The sequence below is a fragment of the Typopeltis vanoorti genome, chromosome 8 (genome assembly GCF_054136105.1).
Source record: "Typopeltis vanoorti isolate ZY-2024b chromosome 8, IOZ_Tvanoo_1.0, whole genome shotgun sequence".
Classification (NCBI taxonomy): Eukaryota; Metazoa; Arthropoda; class Arachnida; order Uropygi; family Thelyphonidae; genus Typopeltis; species Typopeltis vanoorti.
Genome location: NC_143556.1, coordinates 4,782,638 through 4,800,791, shown reverse-complemented (window position 1 = coordinate 4,800,791; position 18,154 = coordinate 4,782,638). Strand labels below are relative to the sequence as shown.

General features: G+C 35.8%; 1 protein-coding gene across 1 annotated transcript in view; it reads left to right on the top strand.

Annotated features, from left to right (window-relative positions):
• LOC150103691 (uncharacterized) overlaps positions 1-18,154 on the top strand; it is a 152,922-nt gene that overhangs the window by 44,956 nt on the left and 89,812 nt on the right. The window contains exon 2 of the mRNA XM_090397053.1: positions 455-581. Within this exon, the coding sequence (XP_090253179.1) occupies positions 455-581 (127 nt within the window). The remainder of the gene's footprint in view (positions 1-454; positions 582-18,154) is intronic.

Genomic DNA, 18,154 nt, shown 5'->3' with positions numbered 1-18,154 from the left:
AACTTACGGAAAAATATAATTAATTATAAATATGTCAAATTTATCCCGAACACCCTGTATATTGTGTGAATGATGGTTAGTGCTCAGTAAAATATTTAGTGAGTTTCCTGTGATGAGTCTGTGGACTCCACTGGTGCCTGCATAATAGTTTGGCTGATTTCTGTTTCCCCCACACAAATTAGATGCATTGGCTCTCAAGCATACTCATTTTTTCCCGTTTTACTAAAGTATTGTTGAGAAGAATGAAAATTAATAGCTAAAACATTATTTGTTCTCTTAGCTTAAGAGTTTTCTCAGTAATAAATTAAAATTATGAATATATTCATAATCTTGAATTTTTTATTCATTTTAAAATTACTGTCATGCATATAATATGTTCTCCTTAATGCAATATTACTTAATATACAAAACACAATGAAATCATCTTCATAAATAGTATTAATTATGATTTCAGTCACTACAACATCAGCTCAAGATAGTGATGTAGATTCTGGTATTGTGACGTGTGGAGGACATGGACAGCGTATTGGGTCTACTTCATCAGCTGACACTGACAATAGCCAAGAAACTACAAAACCAAAGTAAGCTGAATTATTTTTCATTTAACCATACTAATAATAAATAACTTGCGTTTTGCAGATGATATCGATCTTCTGGCAGAAAGTGAAGAATTACAAGAGATAACCAGCCACATTTTCGGAACATTAAAAAAATATGGATTATATATAAATCTACAAAAACCAAAAACAATGATAATCTCAAAATTAGATTAAATTCTTAAAGATACAAATTGGCAATAAACAAATTGAGAATGTAAACAAGTTCACTTATCTAGGAAGCACGTTGAGTCAAGATGGTCGTTCAAAAACCGACATTAAATACTGAATTGCTAAGACAACCGTGGCACTACAAAAGTTAAACCATTGTGGGGAGATAACAGAATAGCAATCACAACCAGACTAAGACTAATTGACACTTTGGTGAATTCTGTCCTCTTGTATGGTCGTGAGGCCTGGACTTTATTGAAGGAAGATGAGAGGAGACTCCTGTCTTTTGAAATGAAAACTTACAGAAGACTTTTGAGAATCCCCTATACTGCTCACGAAACCAATGAAAATGTCCGAAAACTGATTGATTCTCAATAGACAGGAGAAAAAGGGAAAATATTCTGACAGTCATCAGAAGACAGATGAAATGGTTTGGACATGTAGAGAGGGCTAATGGTATTCCAAAGCAAGCACTAGAAGGAATCATTCCAGGACCAAGAATTAGGGGCTGACCTCGATTAAAAATGGACTGATAACATCAAAAAATGGACAAATTCCTCCCTTTCTCAACTGACATCACGAACAAGAGACAGAGATGACTGGAGGAGGCTAACCAAGACTATCACCTACCAGCCATAAATGATCCAACGGTCCATTTAGGACTACGGGAGAAGAAGAATAATAAATATTATTACAAACTTTCTTAGAAATACCACATTTGCAGCATTTTTTACAGAGTATTTTATATAAAAATAGTTTTTGTGTGTGCAAATTTTTTTTTTATTATTAATAGAATATATAACTGAAAATAAAGAAGATAATAAATTTTATACTTATGAGAGTAAATTCATTGAGGACAAATTTTTCTAAAATCATAGGGCTGTGGTGGAGAGTAGGAATGCAGAGATGCTTTTGTAGTCACTTATCACTGCATAGCATCTCTGCTTCCCTGTAGGAAAACATAGATGCTATGCGGAGATGCACTCAAAAGGGTAGTGACATTAGTCTTTCAGTTGGAATGAAGTTGCTTTAAATCCCACATGGTATGCATGCAACCCTCATGAAGGTTTTTTTGAACCAAAACTGATCTAATATAGGGATTTTATCCTGCAAAATAGGCAAGTGGCCATATTTAAGGTATCCACAAACACACATGCAATTAAAACATTGTGTGCTTTGTATTATGGTATACTAAGGCAACTGATGTGAAGTCATTCGCCTCTATATATATATATATATATACACACACACACACACACACACACACACACACACACACACAAGTAGCCTAGTTGTGAAGATACTTCACACACAAACTTTGTTTCCTTAAACTTGGATAAATGATTAATCCAAGAATATTTCTTGGCATCTTTAATTTATAGTCTATCCAAGTGGAAAAACTTTCAACAGTGATATGAGTATTTGTAAATATCTTTAGGTGACATATGATCTTTGCTACCCACTGTGAGATCACTTACTTATTCGAAACTTGAAATAGTAGCAAGACAGATTAGATTATACATTCACCAAATTGTTCTATGATTGTATAAGAAGATTGTATTAATTAATGTGTCAATAGGACATAATCTGTTTTACTGACACAGATTGTCTTAAGTTGATTCTCTTGATTATGTGTTAATTTGATATGTTGTAACTTTGTTTGAGCATAGTGGTTTTAGTTTATGAAGCACTGTTGTTCCGTTTGCAATTTTTATTCTAATAAAAATTTGTTCTTTCATCTTTATTAAAGATATGACCTAGGCATTTTAACTGACAAACTTCTATAAATTTACCCTCAACAGTAGGATTTTATTTTCTGCTATGGCAGTGAGACTTGGTTGACAGAAAATTATATAGTAACAGGGAGAGAATGTAAAGGGTATGATCATTGGTGCACCCATGGAGGGGGACAAGGGGCCTTAGCACCTCCCAAAAGAAAAAGGGAAAAAAAAAAAAACACCAGAAAATTTCCAAAAATCTTTTCCTAATTAAAATTATTTTTTTAAAAAAATTTATGTTGGGTTGTGCCTTCTATTTCTATGTTCGTTATATGCTACTTATGAATTAGCGGTCACATAAGGTGGGAATACCCTATAGCGCTCAAGAATCCTGGCTGCTGTGAATGCAAGGTGAACAAAGTGCTCGGGAGCTACTTCGTTTGCCCGAGCCGGGCCAGAAGAGATCATGAGTATTATGTATTGGTGATCACTGCAGATGCTCAGTCATAGCTCGTATGCAATGCGTGGTGTGTATTCTCAAATCATATACTCAACTTGATCTCCCCCCCCCCCCAAAGATTAAATCTTGAGTGCTTGGCCCCCTCCAAGATCAAATCCTGAGTGCGCCACTGGGTATATTTTCAGAGAGAAAGAGGGAATAGGACAAGAGGTTGGGTATTGCTGATGATAGCTTTAAAACTACAACCAACAAAATTAGAATTAAAGGGGATTTTAGTTCTGGGGAGATGATTCATTTGAGGCTGTGTGGTCTGAGATAGAGACCAGTATTGCAAAATATATTATTGTTGGTTGCTGCTGCAGACCAGGGGTCCACAGAAAGATGCTGATGCCGTGCATCGGCAGATTAGCACAATGAATGCAGGCCAAACAATTGTTATGGGTGTCTTCAACTATAGGGGCATGAATTGAAGAGAGAAAAGGGGCCATGACAAGATGGAAGTGGAATTTATATAGTTGCTAAGGAATAATTATCTGAAACAACATCTTATAGAAGGGATCATGGGTTTGAGAGTGCTGGATCTGGTGATAGCATAAGATTAACCGAGGTAGACACTCTTCTTCCAATTGAAGAGAGTGACTATGCAGTCTTGTTCTGGGAAATTGCTAAACATGTGGAATTCTCTATCAGGTTTATAGTTCTATGTTGAACTATAAAGTTGGTATAAGTTAAAGATGTAAAGAAATTATATTTTTGGTTTAATCGTTTATCCAAGTGTATGCAAACAATGTTTGCACATAAAGTAACCTCATGATTGAGCTACTTGTATATAGAAACTAATAACTATTACATTTACGGCTATTTTGCCTGCTTCTGTTTAGGAGTGCCCCTGTTAATTGTCATTGGCTTTTTTCCTGTGCTCACGGATTCTTAGGACATTGTAGATGTATATTTACCAATAAATATATGTAGCATAAAGAAAGAGAAATTTGCACATACCTTTTTTCTGGGTGCTGTGGCTTTTCTTCTTTCTGCGATGTCCAAAAATGCTGTGTGTGTGGGGGGGGGGGATTAGGCAATGTGGGAGAATTAAAATAGAAATGGAAAAAAAACGGGGTTTTTTTTTAATAATATATATATATACATATATATTATAAGGGATGGGCAGAGCGTTTTTTTATATTCATATAGGGCAGGAAAGGGTGAAAGGGGTTGAAAACAGCAACTGATTTTTAGAGGGGGGGAAGGGGGTTGATGGGGTGCAGTCCATTTAGACTATTCTTGGTTGTTGTCTGACACATGGAGGAAGTGTATGTTATGTCAGGTCGGGTAGGTGCTTCTGATTTTGAAGTGTTTGTGTTATCGCCTATTCGTCGGGGTTGTGACTTCAATTTTATGTTGTGAAGCTTCCAAACCTCAGAGATTATGTAGGGCCTGTGTACGTTGATAGAGTTAGCGTCACATTTTATGGCTATTGTTTCCGATATTCTTAGCGTTGTTTCATTGTCTTGTCTGTCTACTATGATGGCCTTGTCGATCTGCTGGGTATGTTTTTGTTCAAGGGTGTGAACAGCTATTTCCGTTTTTCCTGTGCTTTGTGTTCGATTTTTCTTTTTGATGTTGCATTTTTTAGTATTTAAATGTTCTGGAATAGGAATGTTACAATCGCGGAAGTGTTCTTGTAGTCTTGCCCATAAAGACCTGATGGTGGAACCTGTGTAGGTGATATCACAGTTTTTTTTGGCAGGGAAATTTATAGACTACATTGTGGTGTTCAAATATTTCTTTTTATGTGTGAAATTTAGTGGGTTTTAGGAGATTTGTCAATTTTTGGTTTGTGGTGAATACCAGTTTGTAGTCAGAAACTAATCTGTAGTAAGAAACAGAAACTTCACATCGATTGCCTTAATATCCCTAATGCAAAGTATACAACCTTTCAGAAGTGTATAATGCTATGCATTATGGGAAGAGTGAAGATTAAAGTAAGATATTCAACCTTGGTATTTCTCCTGGGTCTGGATCCCACTGATGAAATTTCAATAAAGGTTGAAACCAGTCCAGGTAGCGACTGTTCCCATAATGCATAGCATTATACACTTCTGAAAGGTTGTGTATTTTGCATTATGGGATACCAAGGCAATTAATATGAAGTCATTAGCTTCTGTATACAAGTAGCCTTGGTTGTGAAGTTATGTCATGCACAAACATTGTTTGCTTACACTTGGAGAAAGGATTAAACCAAGAATTATTATTATTATTATTATTTGACACCTCCAGGTAGTCCAAAGACTCATCGAGGGAGAGTGTGCCAACAGCATCGAACGATTGTTCCCTTTCAACTATTAACCGCGCTCAAACTTACTTAACTGAGCCATTAGTAGCAGTGGCTCTACCAATCGACCAACCTTTGCCGGCTACTTCTTGGCATCTTATATTTATAGTATAGGGCCTTTCTAAAGGGTGTATGAAAAATTCATCAGGCTATTTCATCCTGCTGCAATACCGCCTAGAATTTGAATGAGGAGAGAATATTATTCCAGAATATTCTCTTAAAACTATTGTTTTAAGAGAATATTCTGGACTAACTGCAGCCTTGACGTACACGTTTAATAAGTCTTACAAAGAGAAGGATTCTGATGTTAAAAATTCTATCTTGCAAGAGAATTATTCAGAAAGTTTCAAATGATACTGGTTTAGGACAAGAGATTTGAAATAGGAAGTGAAAACCTTTTTTAGTTTTGAGCAGGATAAAATTGTTTATTATGTTGAAATGTGTAAGAAAGTTTTTTTTAAAAAAAAAAAAAAAGAATCAGTCAAATAGTTTTCAGAAGTGAACTGTAGACTCTAATAATATTATTATTATTATGTGACACTTCCAGCGAGTCCAAGACTCATTGAAGGAGGGCACCCACTATAACTTTCTGTCTTTACCATGCAATCCACCAACTACATCAATGCCATCTTCAACCACCACACCACTAATTTCCGCAGACAATCACAAACATCCATGCTCATGGTGGGATTTGAACCCGCAGCTTTTACACTGGAGAGCGGATATGCTAACCACTCGGCCAACCAGGCCAGTCTGGTTGGCCGATTTTAATGAAGGCTTTTGCAAACAACCAACCCTTGCAGAGTCATTTACAGACTCTGAAGAAAATATTGATGGATTCAGAGCGATGACAAAGTTGTCTGCAAGGATAGAAAAATCAGAACTCCATTGTGACTTAAGAAGTTAGAAGTGGCCATGGAACAGAAGAAAGCCTATCAAAAGTTCCTAGAAAGTAAGTTGGCATGTTATCTCAGAGAATATAGAGAAAAACTGTAAGAAAGCGTTTAACTACTTTTAGACGCATTCTAAAAGTCACAAGAAGACTTCAGCATGAACATAGAAGATATAAGAATATAGAAATAAATGAGAGGATTGCTTGAAGAAGCAAGAAAGAAGAGTGTAACAGTGAAAATTGTTAGCCTGTTAGTTACCAAGATACAATAAATTAAGAAAGGCTATGATAGCAAATGATTTGATCTATAGGTTGTGGAAAAGAAATGGATGTTAGGAAGGGTTGACTGCAGTAGTACATGATGACCAACCACAGTTGGATGTGCTGTGGTAAGGCAACATTATTAAAAATCATTAAATGTGTAGAAATAGGTTTTTATTAATAAAGTTATTTTATTTATACCATTAGTTTGATCCTTAGTTTCCAAGATGCAAACACTCTGTAAATTTGGAAGAGAGAGACATTTTTTACCATCTTTTAACCATCTTTAACTTCACCTCATATTCTCGATTTAAAAAAGGTGTACACAAAATATCTTCAATGCTGTTTCGTGTTGTCAAAAAGGATAACCATAAATATTGGTTTTAAAAATTACATGATTATCTCACACTAAAACCACAAGGAATAACTAACTGCACTTCCCCCACTCGACTGCTGATAATCTACTAAGTAGAACTAAGCCAATTGTGCTATTGACTACTTGCGTTAATTTCTGCGCGCAAATTTTAGTCACTGCAGTGGGCATGATGCTTGATCTCCATCAGCTCACCTTCATATGTTAAAAATGCATTCAGCTATCTTTTCTCAGATGTTGCATAGAGAATTACATTACTCTCGTCATATGACTAGTCGATACATGCTTGCCTTGTCTCGTTTACATTCATACTGTGTATGTTTTGATATTTGTAACAGTTCATGAATATACACCATATATTTCAAATATATGTGTATATTTCAAATAATGGATATAAATAACTTTTTCCAATAGCTACTCAAAAAATATTTCATCAGTTTTCTTGCAGCACACACCCAAAGTGCACACCCCTGTTAAGTAGAAAAGACTTGTATAAAAGGGAGATGGCCTGCACTTGAATGGATTTGACATCAGAAAGCTGAAGAAATTATTTATTGGAATGAGACCTAGTTCAGAGAGTCAGGAAAACTAGTCATCATGTGAGGAATGGTGTGCGTGCGTGCGTGCGTGTGTGTGTGTGTGTGTGTGTGTGTGCGTGCGTGTGTGTGTGTGGAGAGAGTTGTCCAGCTGGGCCAAGCAGATGTAAGCAGATGGTAAGTATATGAAAAAGCCAGGAGCAACTTCTTGTGCCTACACAAAAATGCCATTAGCATTAGGAACAGGAAGTTGATTTTTTTTCCCTTGGAGAATGCTATTACATGACACTTCTCAAGAGATCAAGGACTCATTCATGGGGTTACTTACCCCACATAATTCACTGTCTGCACTTCTTAATCTTCCTTCTACACTTAACACTACTATCAACTCATAACAATCTCTGTTGCCCACTAATTGTATTTTTCTGTGTGTAAACTGTGTTCTCTGGCCAGTTTGCCTATGCAGCGCAAGATTATGACCTATGTTGGGGTCGGAAATTGTTGGCATTAAGGGAAACCTGACTTTCAGATTCAAATGAAGTAACTGGAATGTAGTGTGAACAGTATAGTATAAATTAAAGATACCAAGAAATTATATACTTGGTTTGATCCTTTGTCCAAGTGTAAGCAAACAAAGTTTTCACCTGAAGTATTTTCAGGACTGGGACAACTCATCGTAAAGGTGGTATGACTTCATATCACTTGCCTTAGTATCCATAATGCAAAGCACATCTCCTTGCAGACATGTATAATGCTATGCATTAAGGGAAGGGTCACTACCCAGACCTTTAATCAAGTGTAAGCAAACAAAACAAAGTTTGTGCCTGAGTTGCCCCAGTCCTAAAAATACTTCAGGGTCAAACTTTGTTTGCTTACACTTGGATAAAGGATCAAACCAAGTATATAATTTCTTGGTATCTTTAATTTATAGTATAACCAAGTGAAAAAACTTCCAACAACCTTTCTCTAATCCAGAGTAATAATAAGGTATGACAACTTTTGGCAACTGGTATAAGAAAATGTGACTTCTGCATTACTTTTCTTCAACCTTGCCCTACACAACTCACTTCAACCCACAGAACATCAACCACCTCTGCGCTTAATTCCGACTTCCAAGCCATCTGCCGATGGGGCTCAGACAACCTTGTCAGCATCAACGCTAGTAAAACCCAGTTCTGTCTTATTTCTCACAAAAAAGAACCATTTTCCCCCAGCATTGTTTTCGATAACACTCAAATTCAGACAACGCGAAATTTCTCTTCTTGGAATTACCTTGCTTCAAGCCTCTCCTGGCATAAACACATCACAACCATTGCATCCTCGGCTTCCAAAAAACTAGGTTTTCTCTTTTGCTCAAGATGCTACTTCACCTCTAAACAACTGTTAACACTATACAAGTCACAAATCTACCCAGCTCGAATACTGCTCTCACATCTTGAGTGGAGCTCCAAAATGCTTGACTCAATACAGAGGAGAGCAATTAGACTAATAAATGACCCATCCCTCACCAACCTGTTCCCCTGCTTTCACATAGACGCTTGATCTCTGCAATCTGTATATTCTATAAATACTTTCATGGGAAAGGTTCATCTGAAACAGCATCAATAATTCCCCCACTCTGTACTAAGCCCATTGGAACACGTACAGCTGCAGCCCAACATCCTTTTACAGTACACCTCGAAACTCACAGAACAAGTTTCTCCTCCTCCTCATTCATCCCTGCTACTGCAGTACTGTGGAACAGTCTTCCCCCTGATGTATTTCCCAATACAATATATAGGCATTCAAATCAAATGTAAACAAGTTTCTCCTTTCACAACCCATCACCCATATATGGTACTAACGTACTATAGGTTGACCAGCCAGCCAACCTCCTCTATATGGGCCCAACATAAAAAAAAAATAAAAAATAAAAAAAACTTGGTATCATCTCTGGGTCTGGCTCCCATTGAAGAGACTCAATAAAGGTCTAAACTAGCCTGGGTAGTGACCTTTCCCTTAATGCATAGCATTAGACATGTCTGCAAAGATATGTGCTTTGCATTATGGGATACTAAGGCAAGTGATGTGAAGTCGTTGGCTTCTTTATATGAGTTGCCCCACTCCTAAAAATACTTCAGGTGCAAACTTTGTTTGCTTACACTTGGATAAAGAATCAAACCAAGTATGTAATTTCTTGGTATCTATTTATTAATTTATAGTATAGCCAAGTGAAAAAAACTTCTAACAATGAACAATATAGTCTTTTTAGGAAAGACAGATAGGAGAGAAGACTACTAATATTAGGTGATTTGAATCACAGATATGAGTTTCTATTCTAACTATGGTAAAATTCATGGAAACAATAATAGAATAATGTTCCATGTAGCATTGAGTTTGATGGTGTGAAGTGGAGGCTAAAGATCAATTGTGATAGTGTTGCTGGGGATGATGAAATTAAAGTTTCAAGAAACTTGTTAATCTTTGAGGTATTCCTCTTACAGATTCATACATCCTTGACTTCTTTGGAGTAGATATTTAACTAGATTTAAATGAGCTCCAGGGATATTCATAAGGTTATGGAAGAACAAGAGGTCATCCTAGAAAGGTATCTTCAAGTAAAGAATGAAAAGATTTTTTTTTGCATGGTAAGTAGTGAGCATGATCCAATGCTGAATGTCTTCAAGACAAGGTATATGTTAGTTATTATGCTCTGTGAACATTATACCTCCTGCAATGGGTCTTCAGACTCCATGGAATGTTAAAAGAAATGCTAAAATGCTATATAACAGACACAGATATCACTGAACACATTTTTCTCTTTTGTATTTATTCTTGGTGTTTTTATATATATATAATATTAAATATTTAATGACTGGAAGCCGAGAGATAAAAAAATAAAATACTGTTTTTATTCAGCATAACTAGTTTCCTCTTTAAAAAGACTTCATCTGAACTTCTTCATCTGAACAAAAAAGAGAGACAACCAACAAGAACTGTAAAGGAATAAAGTCTAAACCACAAAGCATTAGCATGAAAAAAAGCTAAACATTAAAGCATTATCATGTGAATATTTAAAGCTGTTCTCTGTATAACCTCATTGTTGGGCGTGTTTATGCGTTCAAAGTCTCGTGGATGCCAAAGTTGGATGGCAGCACAATGACAGTCTGAGAGATTATAACTAAGATTGTTGTTAAAATGTATTGAATTAATGGAGAATTGTGAAAAATCACTTCAACATTGATCCTATAACAACTCCTTACCAACATATGCATCTCTATCATATCACCCATCTTCCTGCTATATTCGGTAAATTGGATCTTCTCAACCTTTTCTCACATTCGACATTCCAGAGATCAGAAACTACCTTAGTCAGTTGTCTCTGGACCCTTTCCAACATCTCTTCATCCTTTTGAAAACCTGGTGACCAAATCTGTGCAAATATACAGATGTTTTGGAAAACTTTGGAGGAAGTCACAAAGCTGATAATGGTAAATGCCTGCTGAATATCTGTTCAGGACATGGATTAGTTATTACTAACACGATGTTCCAACATAAAAACGTGTACAAATTCACATGGAGAGAAAGATTCAAGAAATAAGGAAAGTCTATTTGACTATGTTATAGTTGATAGTGATGTTTTCCCACTGGTTCAGGACATAAGTATATATACAGAGAATATGAAATAGAAAATGATCACTATTTAGTTTTAGGCAGGATAAAATTGAATTTTATCCTGCTTTTGTTCTTTTTTGAACACTCTGTTTGTTCTTCAGACAATCTTTTACAGAAAGAACTACAATATATAACTTCCTTTCTATCTAAGAATTGCTTCATTAAAAGAACTTTGAGTAGTTTTAATGTCTTCCTCTTCAAACACAAGAAATAACGTGCATTCCTATCCCTTATATACAAGGCATTAGTGAACATATAGCAAAAGTTTTAAAACCACTGAATATTTTTGTTGCCTTTCGACCGTTTAGAAAAATCTCCACCTTTCTCACTTCTCCTAAGGACAAGCTTCCACATCTTAATCATCCAGGTGTCTACCAGATTCCATGCTCTTGTGGATTATCTTATTTCGGACAAATGGGAAGATCTGCCTCTATTCGGCTAGAAGAACACCAATCTTATTGAATACTTTAAACCTGAAAAGTCTGCTGGACTTGCAGAACATGCCATCTTCACTAGACATAGAGTTCATTGGAGAAAGAAGAGTTCTTCACAAAAGTCAGTTCCTCATGGAACGCTTTTATAAAGAAACGTGAAACTCTGCTTCATTCTCCTAACTTAAACAGATCCGATGGCTTACATCTGTCCCCTTTATGGGAGATAGTACTTTACAAATCGGCTAATCTTTCCTAACTTTTTATTGTATTGATTTTTTTTTTTTTTGATTTTTTTTTAGGAAATTTATTGACCTTTTTAGTTATCTTACACCAGCTACTTAGGTGGCGCTTTTTGGAATTGTCAGTTATTGTTTAATTTGAGCTTAATATGTACTAAAGATACCTGTGACACACAGGTGAAAATTATACTATTAAATAATCTTTGTATGCGAGTTTTTTCCGTTATTAATTTTGTATCGATATGTCTACTCACGGTATACCTCTTTTAAAACTTATAGAAAATAAATATCAAAAAGGTGACAAAATATTATTATTAACATCCGACCTCCATGGAGTCAGAGACTCATCTTGGAAAAAGATTGCCCTAATCTGGAGGCTATTGAAAAAGCTTAGAAATGGAGGAAAAATTACTGCAAAAGAAATTAGAGATGATAAAATCACATGAAAACTGAAGATAAAGATATTCTAGATGTCAGGTGTAATTACTTTGAAAAGCTGCTAAAATAAACGAGCAATGTTGCCATGGTAATAGAAAACTCTCAAAAATAATGCAGTTGGGAATATGTATCTATACTTGAAGTAGAAAAAAAGCAATCAAAATCCTTAAATGTGTAAAGGCAGCTAGAGTATATGAAATTCAGCCAGAAATACACAAATGTAAAAGTATAAAAATTTTACAGTGGCTGCATTGCAGGTGTCCTGATCAGAGGGTCAAATTCTGAATGATTGGAGCAGAGCTCATAGTATCATTTATATGAAAAAAGAAAACAATGTCAGAATTACAGAGGTATTTCTCTGAGAATTCCTGGTACAATTTAGGCAAGTATACTGAGAAATGAGGAGGATTGTGGAAGGGAAGCTTGGTGAAGAACAAGCTGGATTCAGGTCAAATAGGGGTTGGCAGAATCAGATTTTTGCTCTAAGACAAATAATCCAGAAATTTTGTGAATATGACAAGAAGTTTTGTTGAACTAGAAAAGGCATATGACCGCGTCAAGAGGAAAGCTCTTGGAAGTTTATTTTGCACTTGGTTAAGACTATAATAAATTTAGTTTAATCCTTTATCCAAGTGTAAGCAAACAAATTTTGCACCTGAAAATATCTTTAGGACTGAGGTAAGGTGGTGCAACTCCAAGCAAAGGTGGACCAAGCTCTCATCAATCCTTGTCTCGATGTCTCCCATAATGCAAAGCACATCTCCTTGCAGACATGTATACTGCTATGCATTAAGGGAAGGGCCACTACCCAGACCAGTTTCAACCTTTATTGAGGTCTCGTCAGTGGGAAGCAGACCCAAATGTGGAAATACTAAGGCAGAAGCAATAGGAGAGGTCATATTTACCTATACAAGTTGCCAACCAGTGTACCACCTTATTATTGAATTACTCTGGATTTAGAGAAAGATGTTGGAAGTTTATTTTGCACTTGGTTAGACTATAATAAATTTAGTTTAATCCTTTATCCAAGTGTTAGCAAACAAAGTTTGCACCTGAAAATATCTTCAGGACTGAGATAAGGTGGTGCAACACCAGACCTGCCTCCCACTGACGAGACCTCAATAAAGGTTAAAAACGGTCTGGGTAGTGGCTCTTCCCTTAATGCATTATACATGTCCGCAAGGAGATGTGCTTTGCATTATGGGAGATACTGAGACAAGGAGTGATGAGAGCTTGGTCCACCTTTGCTCAGAGTTGCCTGGTGTTGCACCACCTTTCCTCAGTCCTGAAGATATTTTCAGGCCAAACTTTGTTTGCTTATACTTGAATAAAGGATTAAACTAAATTTATTATAGGAAAGCTCTTCAAAATGTTACAGTTATATAATGTAAATGGAACATTATATAGTGCAATATATAATTGCACTATATATTGCAATATATAGTCTATTTAAGTTTGTTGCACACTGGATTTGATGTTAAATCCAGTGTGCAACAAGGATGCACATTATATCTATGGTTATTTATTATTTATATGAATCACATTATGAATGAAAGTGGTATTAAATCTGATATCAAAATTGGCAATGTTAATCTTAGCTCTTTACTTTATGCAGGTGATGTTATACTGAATAAATGCAGTACAAGTCTGCAAGATTCCCTGACTAAATTGAATAACTGTTGTAATAAATTTGGTACGAAAATCAGCAATAAAAATATAGTGAAAATAGGCAGAAATATTGAAAACATCAACTGTATCCTGAATGGTGAACCTATAGAACATGATTTCAGCTATTTAGGTACAATATTTAGTGAAGATGTTAAATTAAATATAGAAATAGACAACAGAATTAGTAAAGCTGGTATGGTAGGAAGTTAGCTAAATAAATTTATATGGAATAAGAAAGAAATTAGTCAAAACACTAAATTAGCTGTTTACAAGACAGTGTTTAAACAGTTTTAACTTATGGATTGGAGAGCTGGATTAGAAATAAAATACTTAATCAAAGACTAGAGACCTCTGATATGAGACTTCTGAGAAAGATTAGTGGAGACGACAGATGGCATTAATGGCAGTATCACATTAAAAAGTAGGATATTATGATAAGAAATTGCCATTGTTAGCATTCAGGAATGTGTTAATAGAGCTAATCTCACTTGGTATGGTCACTTAAACAGAATGGAAAAATTGCAAACAAGCGCCCTTTGCCAGATTGGCAGGGAAAAGACATCCAGAGGAAGACCAAGATGTAGATTATTATTATGCGACACCTCCAAGGAGTCCAAAGACTCATCGAGAGTTGGATAGATGGATTATCGAGTAGATGGGTTGATATAGTAAAAAGTGCCTTAAAATTTTGAAACATAAGATCTGATAATCTTATGTTTCAAAAGATCTTGACAAATAATGGTAATTTGGAGGAAAGTTGTTGATCGAGAGTTAGTAATGGTATAACATTTTCATGTAGTACTATCATAATTATTCTTTACATCCTCTAAAGGTATATGTCAGGAAGTTATCATCAAATTCCTGACATGTACTGGATATGATAGTTGTCATATCCATATGGATCTGTTACTTGTCAAAACTCCAACATTATCAGATCTTATATTTATATCGTTTAAGGCACTTTGTACCGTATTAATCCACCTATATCTTGGTCTTCCTCTGGGTCGTTTTCCTGCCAACCTAGCAGAGAACACTTGTTTTGCTAACCCTTCCTCGCCCATTCTGTTTAAGTGACCATACCACCAGGGATTAGTTCTGCTAATGCATTCCTGGATGCTGACAATGTCAAGTTCTTTCCTAATATACTCGTTTTTAATATGATATTGCCATTGATGCCATCTGTTCACGCCTATAATCTTTCTCAGGACTCATATGTCTGCGGTCTCTAGTCTTTGGTCAAGTGTTTTACTTCTGACCCAGTTCTCAGATCCATAAGTTAAAACTGGTTTGAACACTGTCTTGTATACTAATTTAGTGTTCTGATTAATTTCTGTCTTATTCCATATGAATTTATTCAATTGACTTCCTACCATACCAGCTTTGTTGATTCTGTTGTCTATTTCCATATTTAATTTACCATCTTCAGTAAAAATCGTGCCTAAGTAGCCGAAATGTTTTACTTGTTCCACAGATTCTCCGTTCACAATGCAGTTGACATTTTCAACTATTCTACTTATTCTCATTGTCTTTGTCTTTTTGTTGCTAACCTTCATACAATATCTATTACAACAGCTATTCAATTTAGTCAGAGAATCTTGCAGACCTGTAGCGGATTTATTTAGAAGTATAACATCATCCGCATAAAGCAAAGAGCTGACATTAACATCTCCAATTTTGATATCATGTTTAATACCACTTTCCTTCATAATGTGATCCGTATAGATAATGAATAACAGAGGGGATAATGTACATCCTTGTCTCACACCAGATTTAACATTAAACCATCTTCCTGTACTTCCTTCAATTCTAACTGCTGACTTACAACTCAAATAAAGACTAAGTATTGCTTGATATAATGCCCCATTGACACCATATAACTGTAATGTTTCGAATAGCTTTTCTCTTGGCACCTTGTCATATGCCTTTTCCAGTTCGACAAAACTTAAATCCAGATCTTTGTTATATTCCCATGATTTCTCCACTATTTGTTGTAAAGTGAAGATCTGATCCTGACAACCTCTATTTGACCTGAATCCAGCTTGTTCTTCACCAAGCTTTTCTTCCATAATTCTTCTCAACCGTTTCTCAAGTATACTTGCATAGATCTTACTAGGAACACTCAGTAGGGAAACACCTCTGTAATTCTCACATTCAGTTTTATTTCCCTTTTTATATATGGGTACTATTAGAGCTCTACTCCAATCATCGGGAATTCGTCCTTCTGTCCAGGCTCTCTGAACTATGCAATGCAGCCACTGGAAGACTTTTATACCCCATACTTCAGCATTTCTGGTGGTATAAATATCCTGCTGCCTTTCCGCATTTCAAGCATTTGATGACTTTTTCTACTTCAAGTATGGATATGTATTCCTGACTGTATGCATGTTGAGTGTTTTTTACCACGGTGCTATCACTGCTCGTTTCATTTAGCAATTTTCGAGATAATTACTCCATACTTCAAGGATATCTTTTTCTCCCGTTTTCATGTCACCTTAATCATCTCTAACTCCTTTTACAGCACTCTCTCCTCCATTTCTATGCTTCTTCAACAACCTCCAGAATATCTTACCACCTTCTTGATATTTATTTTCTATTTTAAATTAAGGGGATATTAAATCCCACATAGTTTCAAAACTGAATAAGAAACTCAAAGATCGGAATCAAAGAGTTTCATGCTGAATATAGTAAACTATAAAAGTATCGGCGGATACTAGCATAAGCCAAAACACGTAACAAACTAGGGCAACTCATAGCAAAGGTGGGTAAAGCCCTGATCACTATTCTTAGTATTTCCCATAATGTAAAAACATCTCCTAGGAGATGTATGATGTTATATATTATGGTGGAAGGTCACTACCCAGACCGGTTTCGACCTTTATTGAGATCTCATCAGTGAGTAGGTAGACCAAATTAATACTGAGGGTATAGCGAAAAGAACTTGTATACTCTGGTATATGAGTGGTCAAACAGGTGCACCCATTAACGTACTTAAATAAATCGCCAATAGGCTTCATTTCGGTGATGTAATATTATTTAAATTAAGGGGATATTAAATCCCACATTTATTTTCTATGTTCTTGCCAAAGTCCTCCCATGACTTTTGTTTAGCTAGTTTTACATAGTGTTTAGCTTTCTTACATTTGTCTCTGTATTCTCTAAGAGCACATGCTAACTTATTTGCCAGGAACTTTTGATATGCTTTCTTCTTTTCCTTCACTGCCTCTTTAACTTCCTGTGTCCACCATGGAGTTCTGATTTTTGTATCCTTCCAGACAACCTCACCACATGCCTCTCTGGCTGAATCAATCTGGGTTTTCTTCAAGGCTTGCCACTGAATCTCCAAGGTTTGGTTCCTGTTCTCAATCTCTTTCATTTTTTCTTCAATAATCTTTGTGTATTTTAGTCTACAGTTCACATTTGAGAGCTGCTCAACTTTTATTCGCTTTAAAACTTTCTTACATGTCATTCTTTTCAATATGAAATTCAATTTTATTCTGCTCAAGACTAAATAGTGATCACTTTCAATTTCAAATCCTCTGTACACTCTGGTGTCCTGCACCAGGGAGAAAATATCACTCTCAACAATAATATAGTCAATGAGACTTTTCTTATTCCTTGCCTCTTCTATCCATGTGAATTTGTGCACATTTTTATGTTGGAACATGGTGTTAGTAATAACCAGTCCATGTCCTGAGCAGAAATCCAACAGGTATTTGCCATTATTATTAGCTTTGCTCTTTTCTGCAAATTTTCCCGAAATATTTTTGTATGTCTGACAATCATTTCCTACTCTGCTATTTAGATCCCCAACGAGGACCAACTTTTCCTTTTTCATTGTGTCAGTTGCTTTCTCTGAAGCTTCAAAAAATCACTCCATTTCTACCTTAGTAGAACCTTCTGTGGGACCATAGGCAGAAATAAATCTCATTGTCCAGTTCCCCATTCTGATATTTGTCCAAATCACTCTACTTGACATTGCCTGCCATTAAAGAAGATGAGCCTCATATTTTGTGTTCAATACAATGGCTACTCCTTTTCCTTCATTGTCATTGCCTGAATATAACAGTTTGTATTTATTGCTCAGAAAGATCTCGCCAGTTTTTCTCTTTTTTGTTTCAGTCACCCCTGTTATGTCGATCTGGTACTTATCTAATTCCTCACTAGCTCCATTTCTTTGCCATTCAGGCTTCTTATGTTGATAGTATTGATCTTTAACTCTGGTGATGTCGAGTTGAGGTGTGCTTTCAGATTTGTTCCAGTAGCTGACTTTTCGCTGTTGCCCTGGTTCCCTGGTGAAAACAATGTGGGGCGACGTCCCAGCAGGCATGAAATTTTGTCATGTTGTACCATCATTTTGTATATTGGTTTAAGCCTATAAGAAT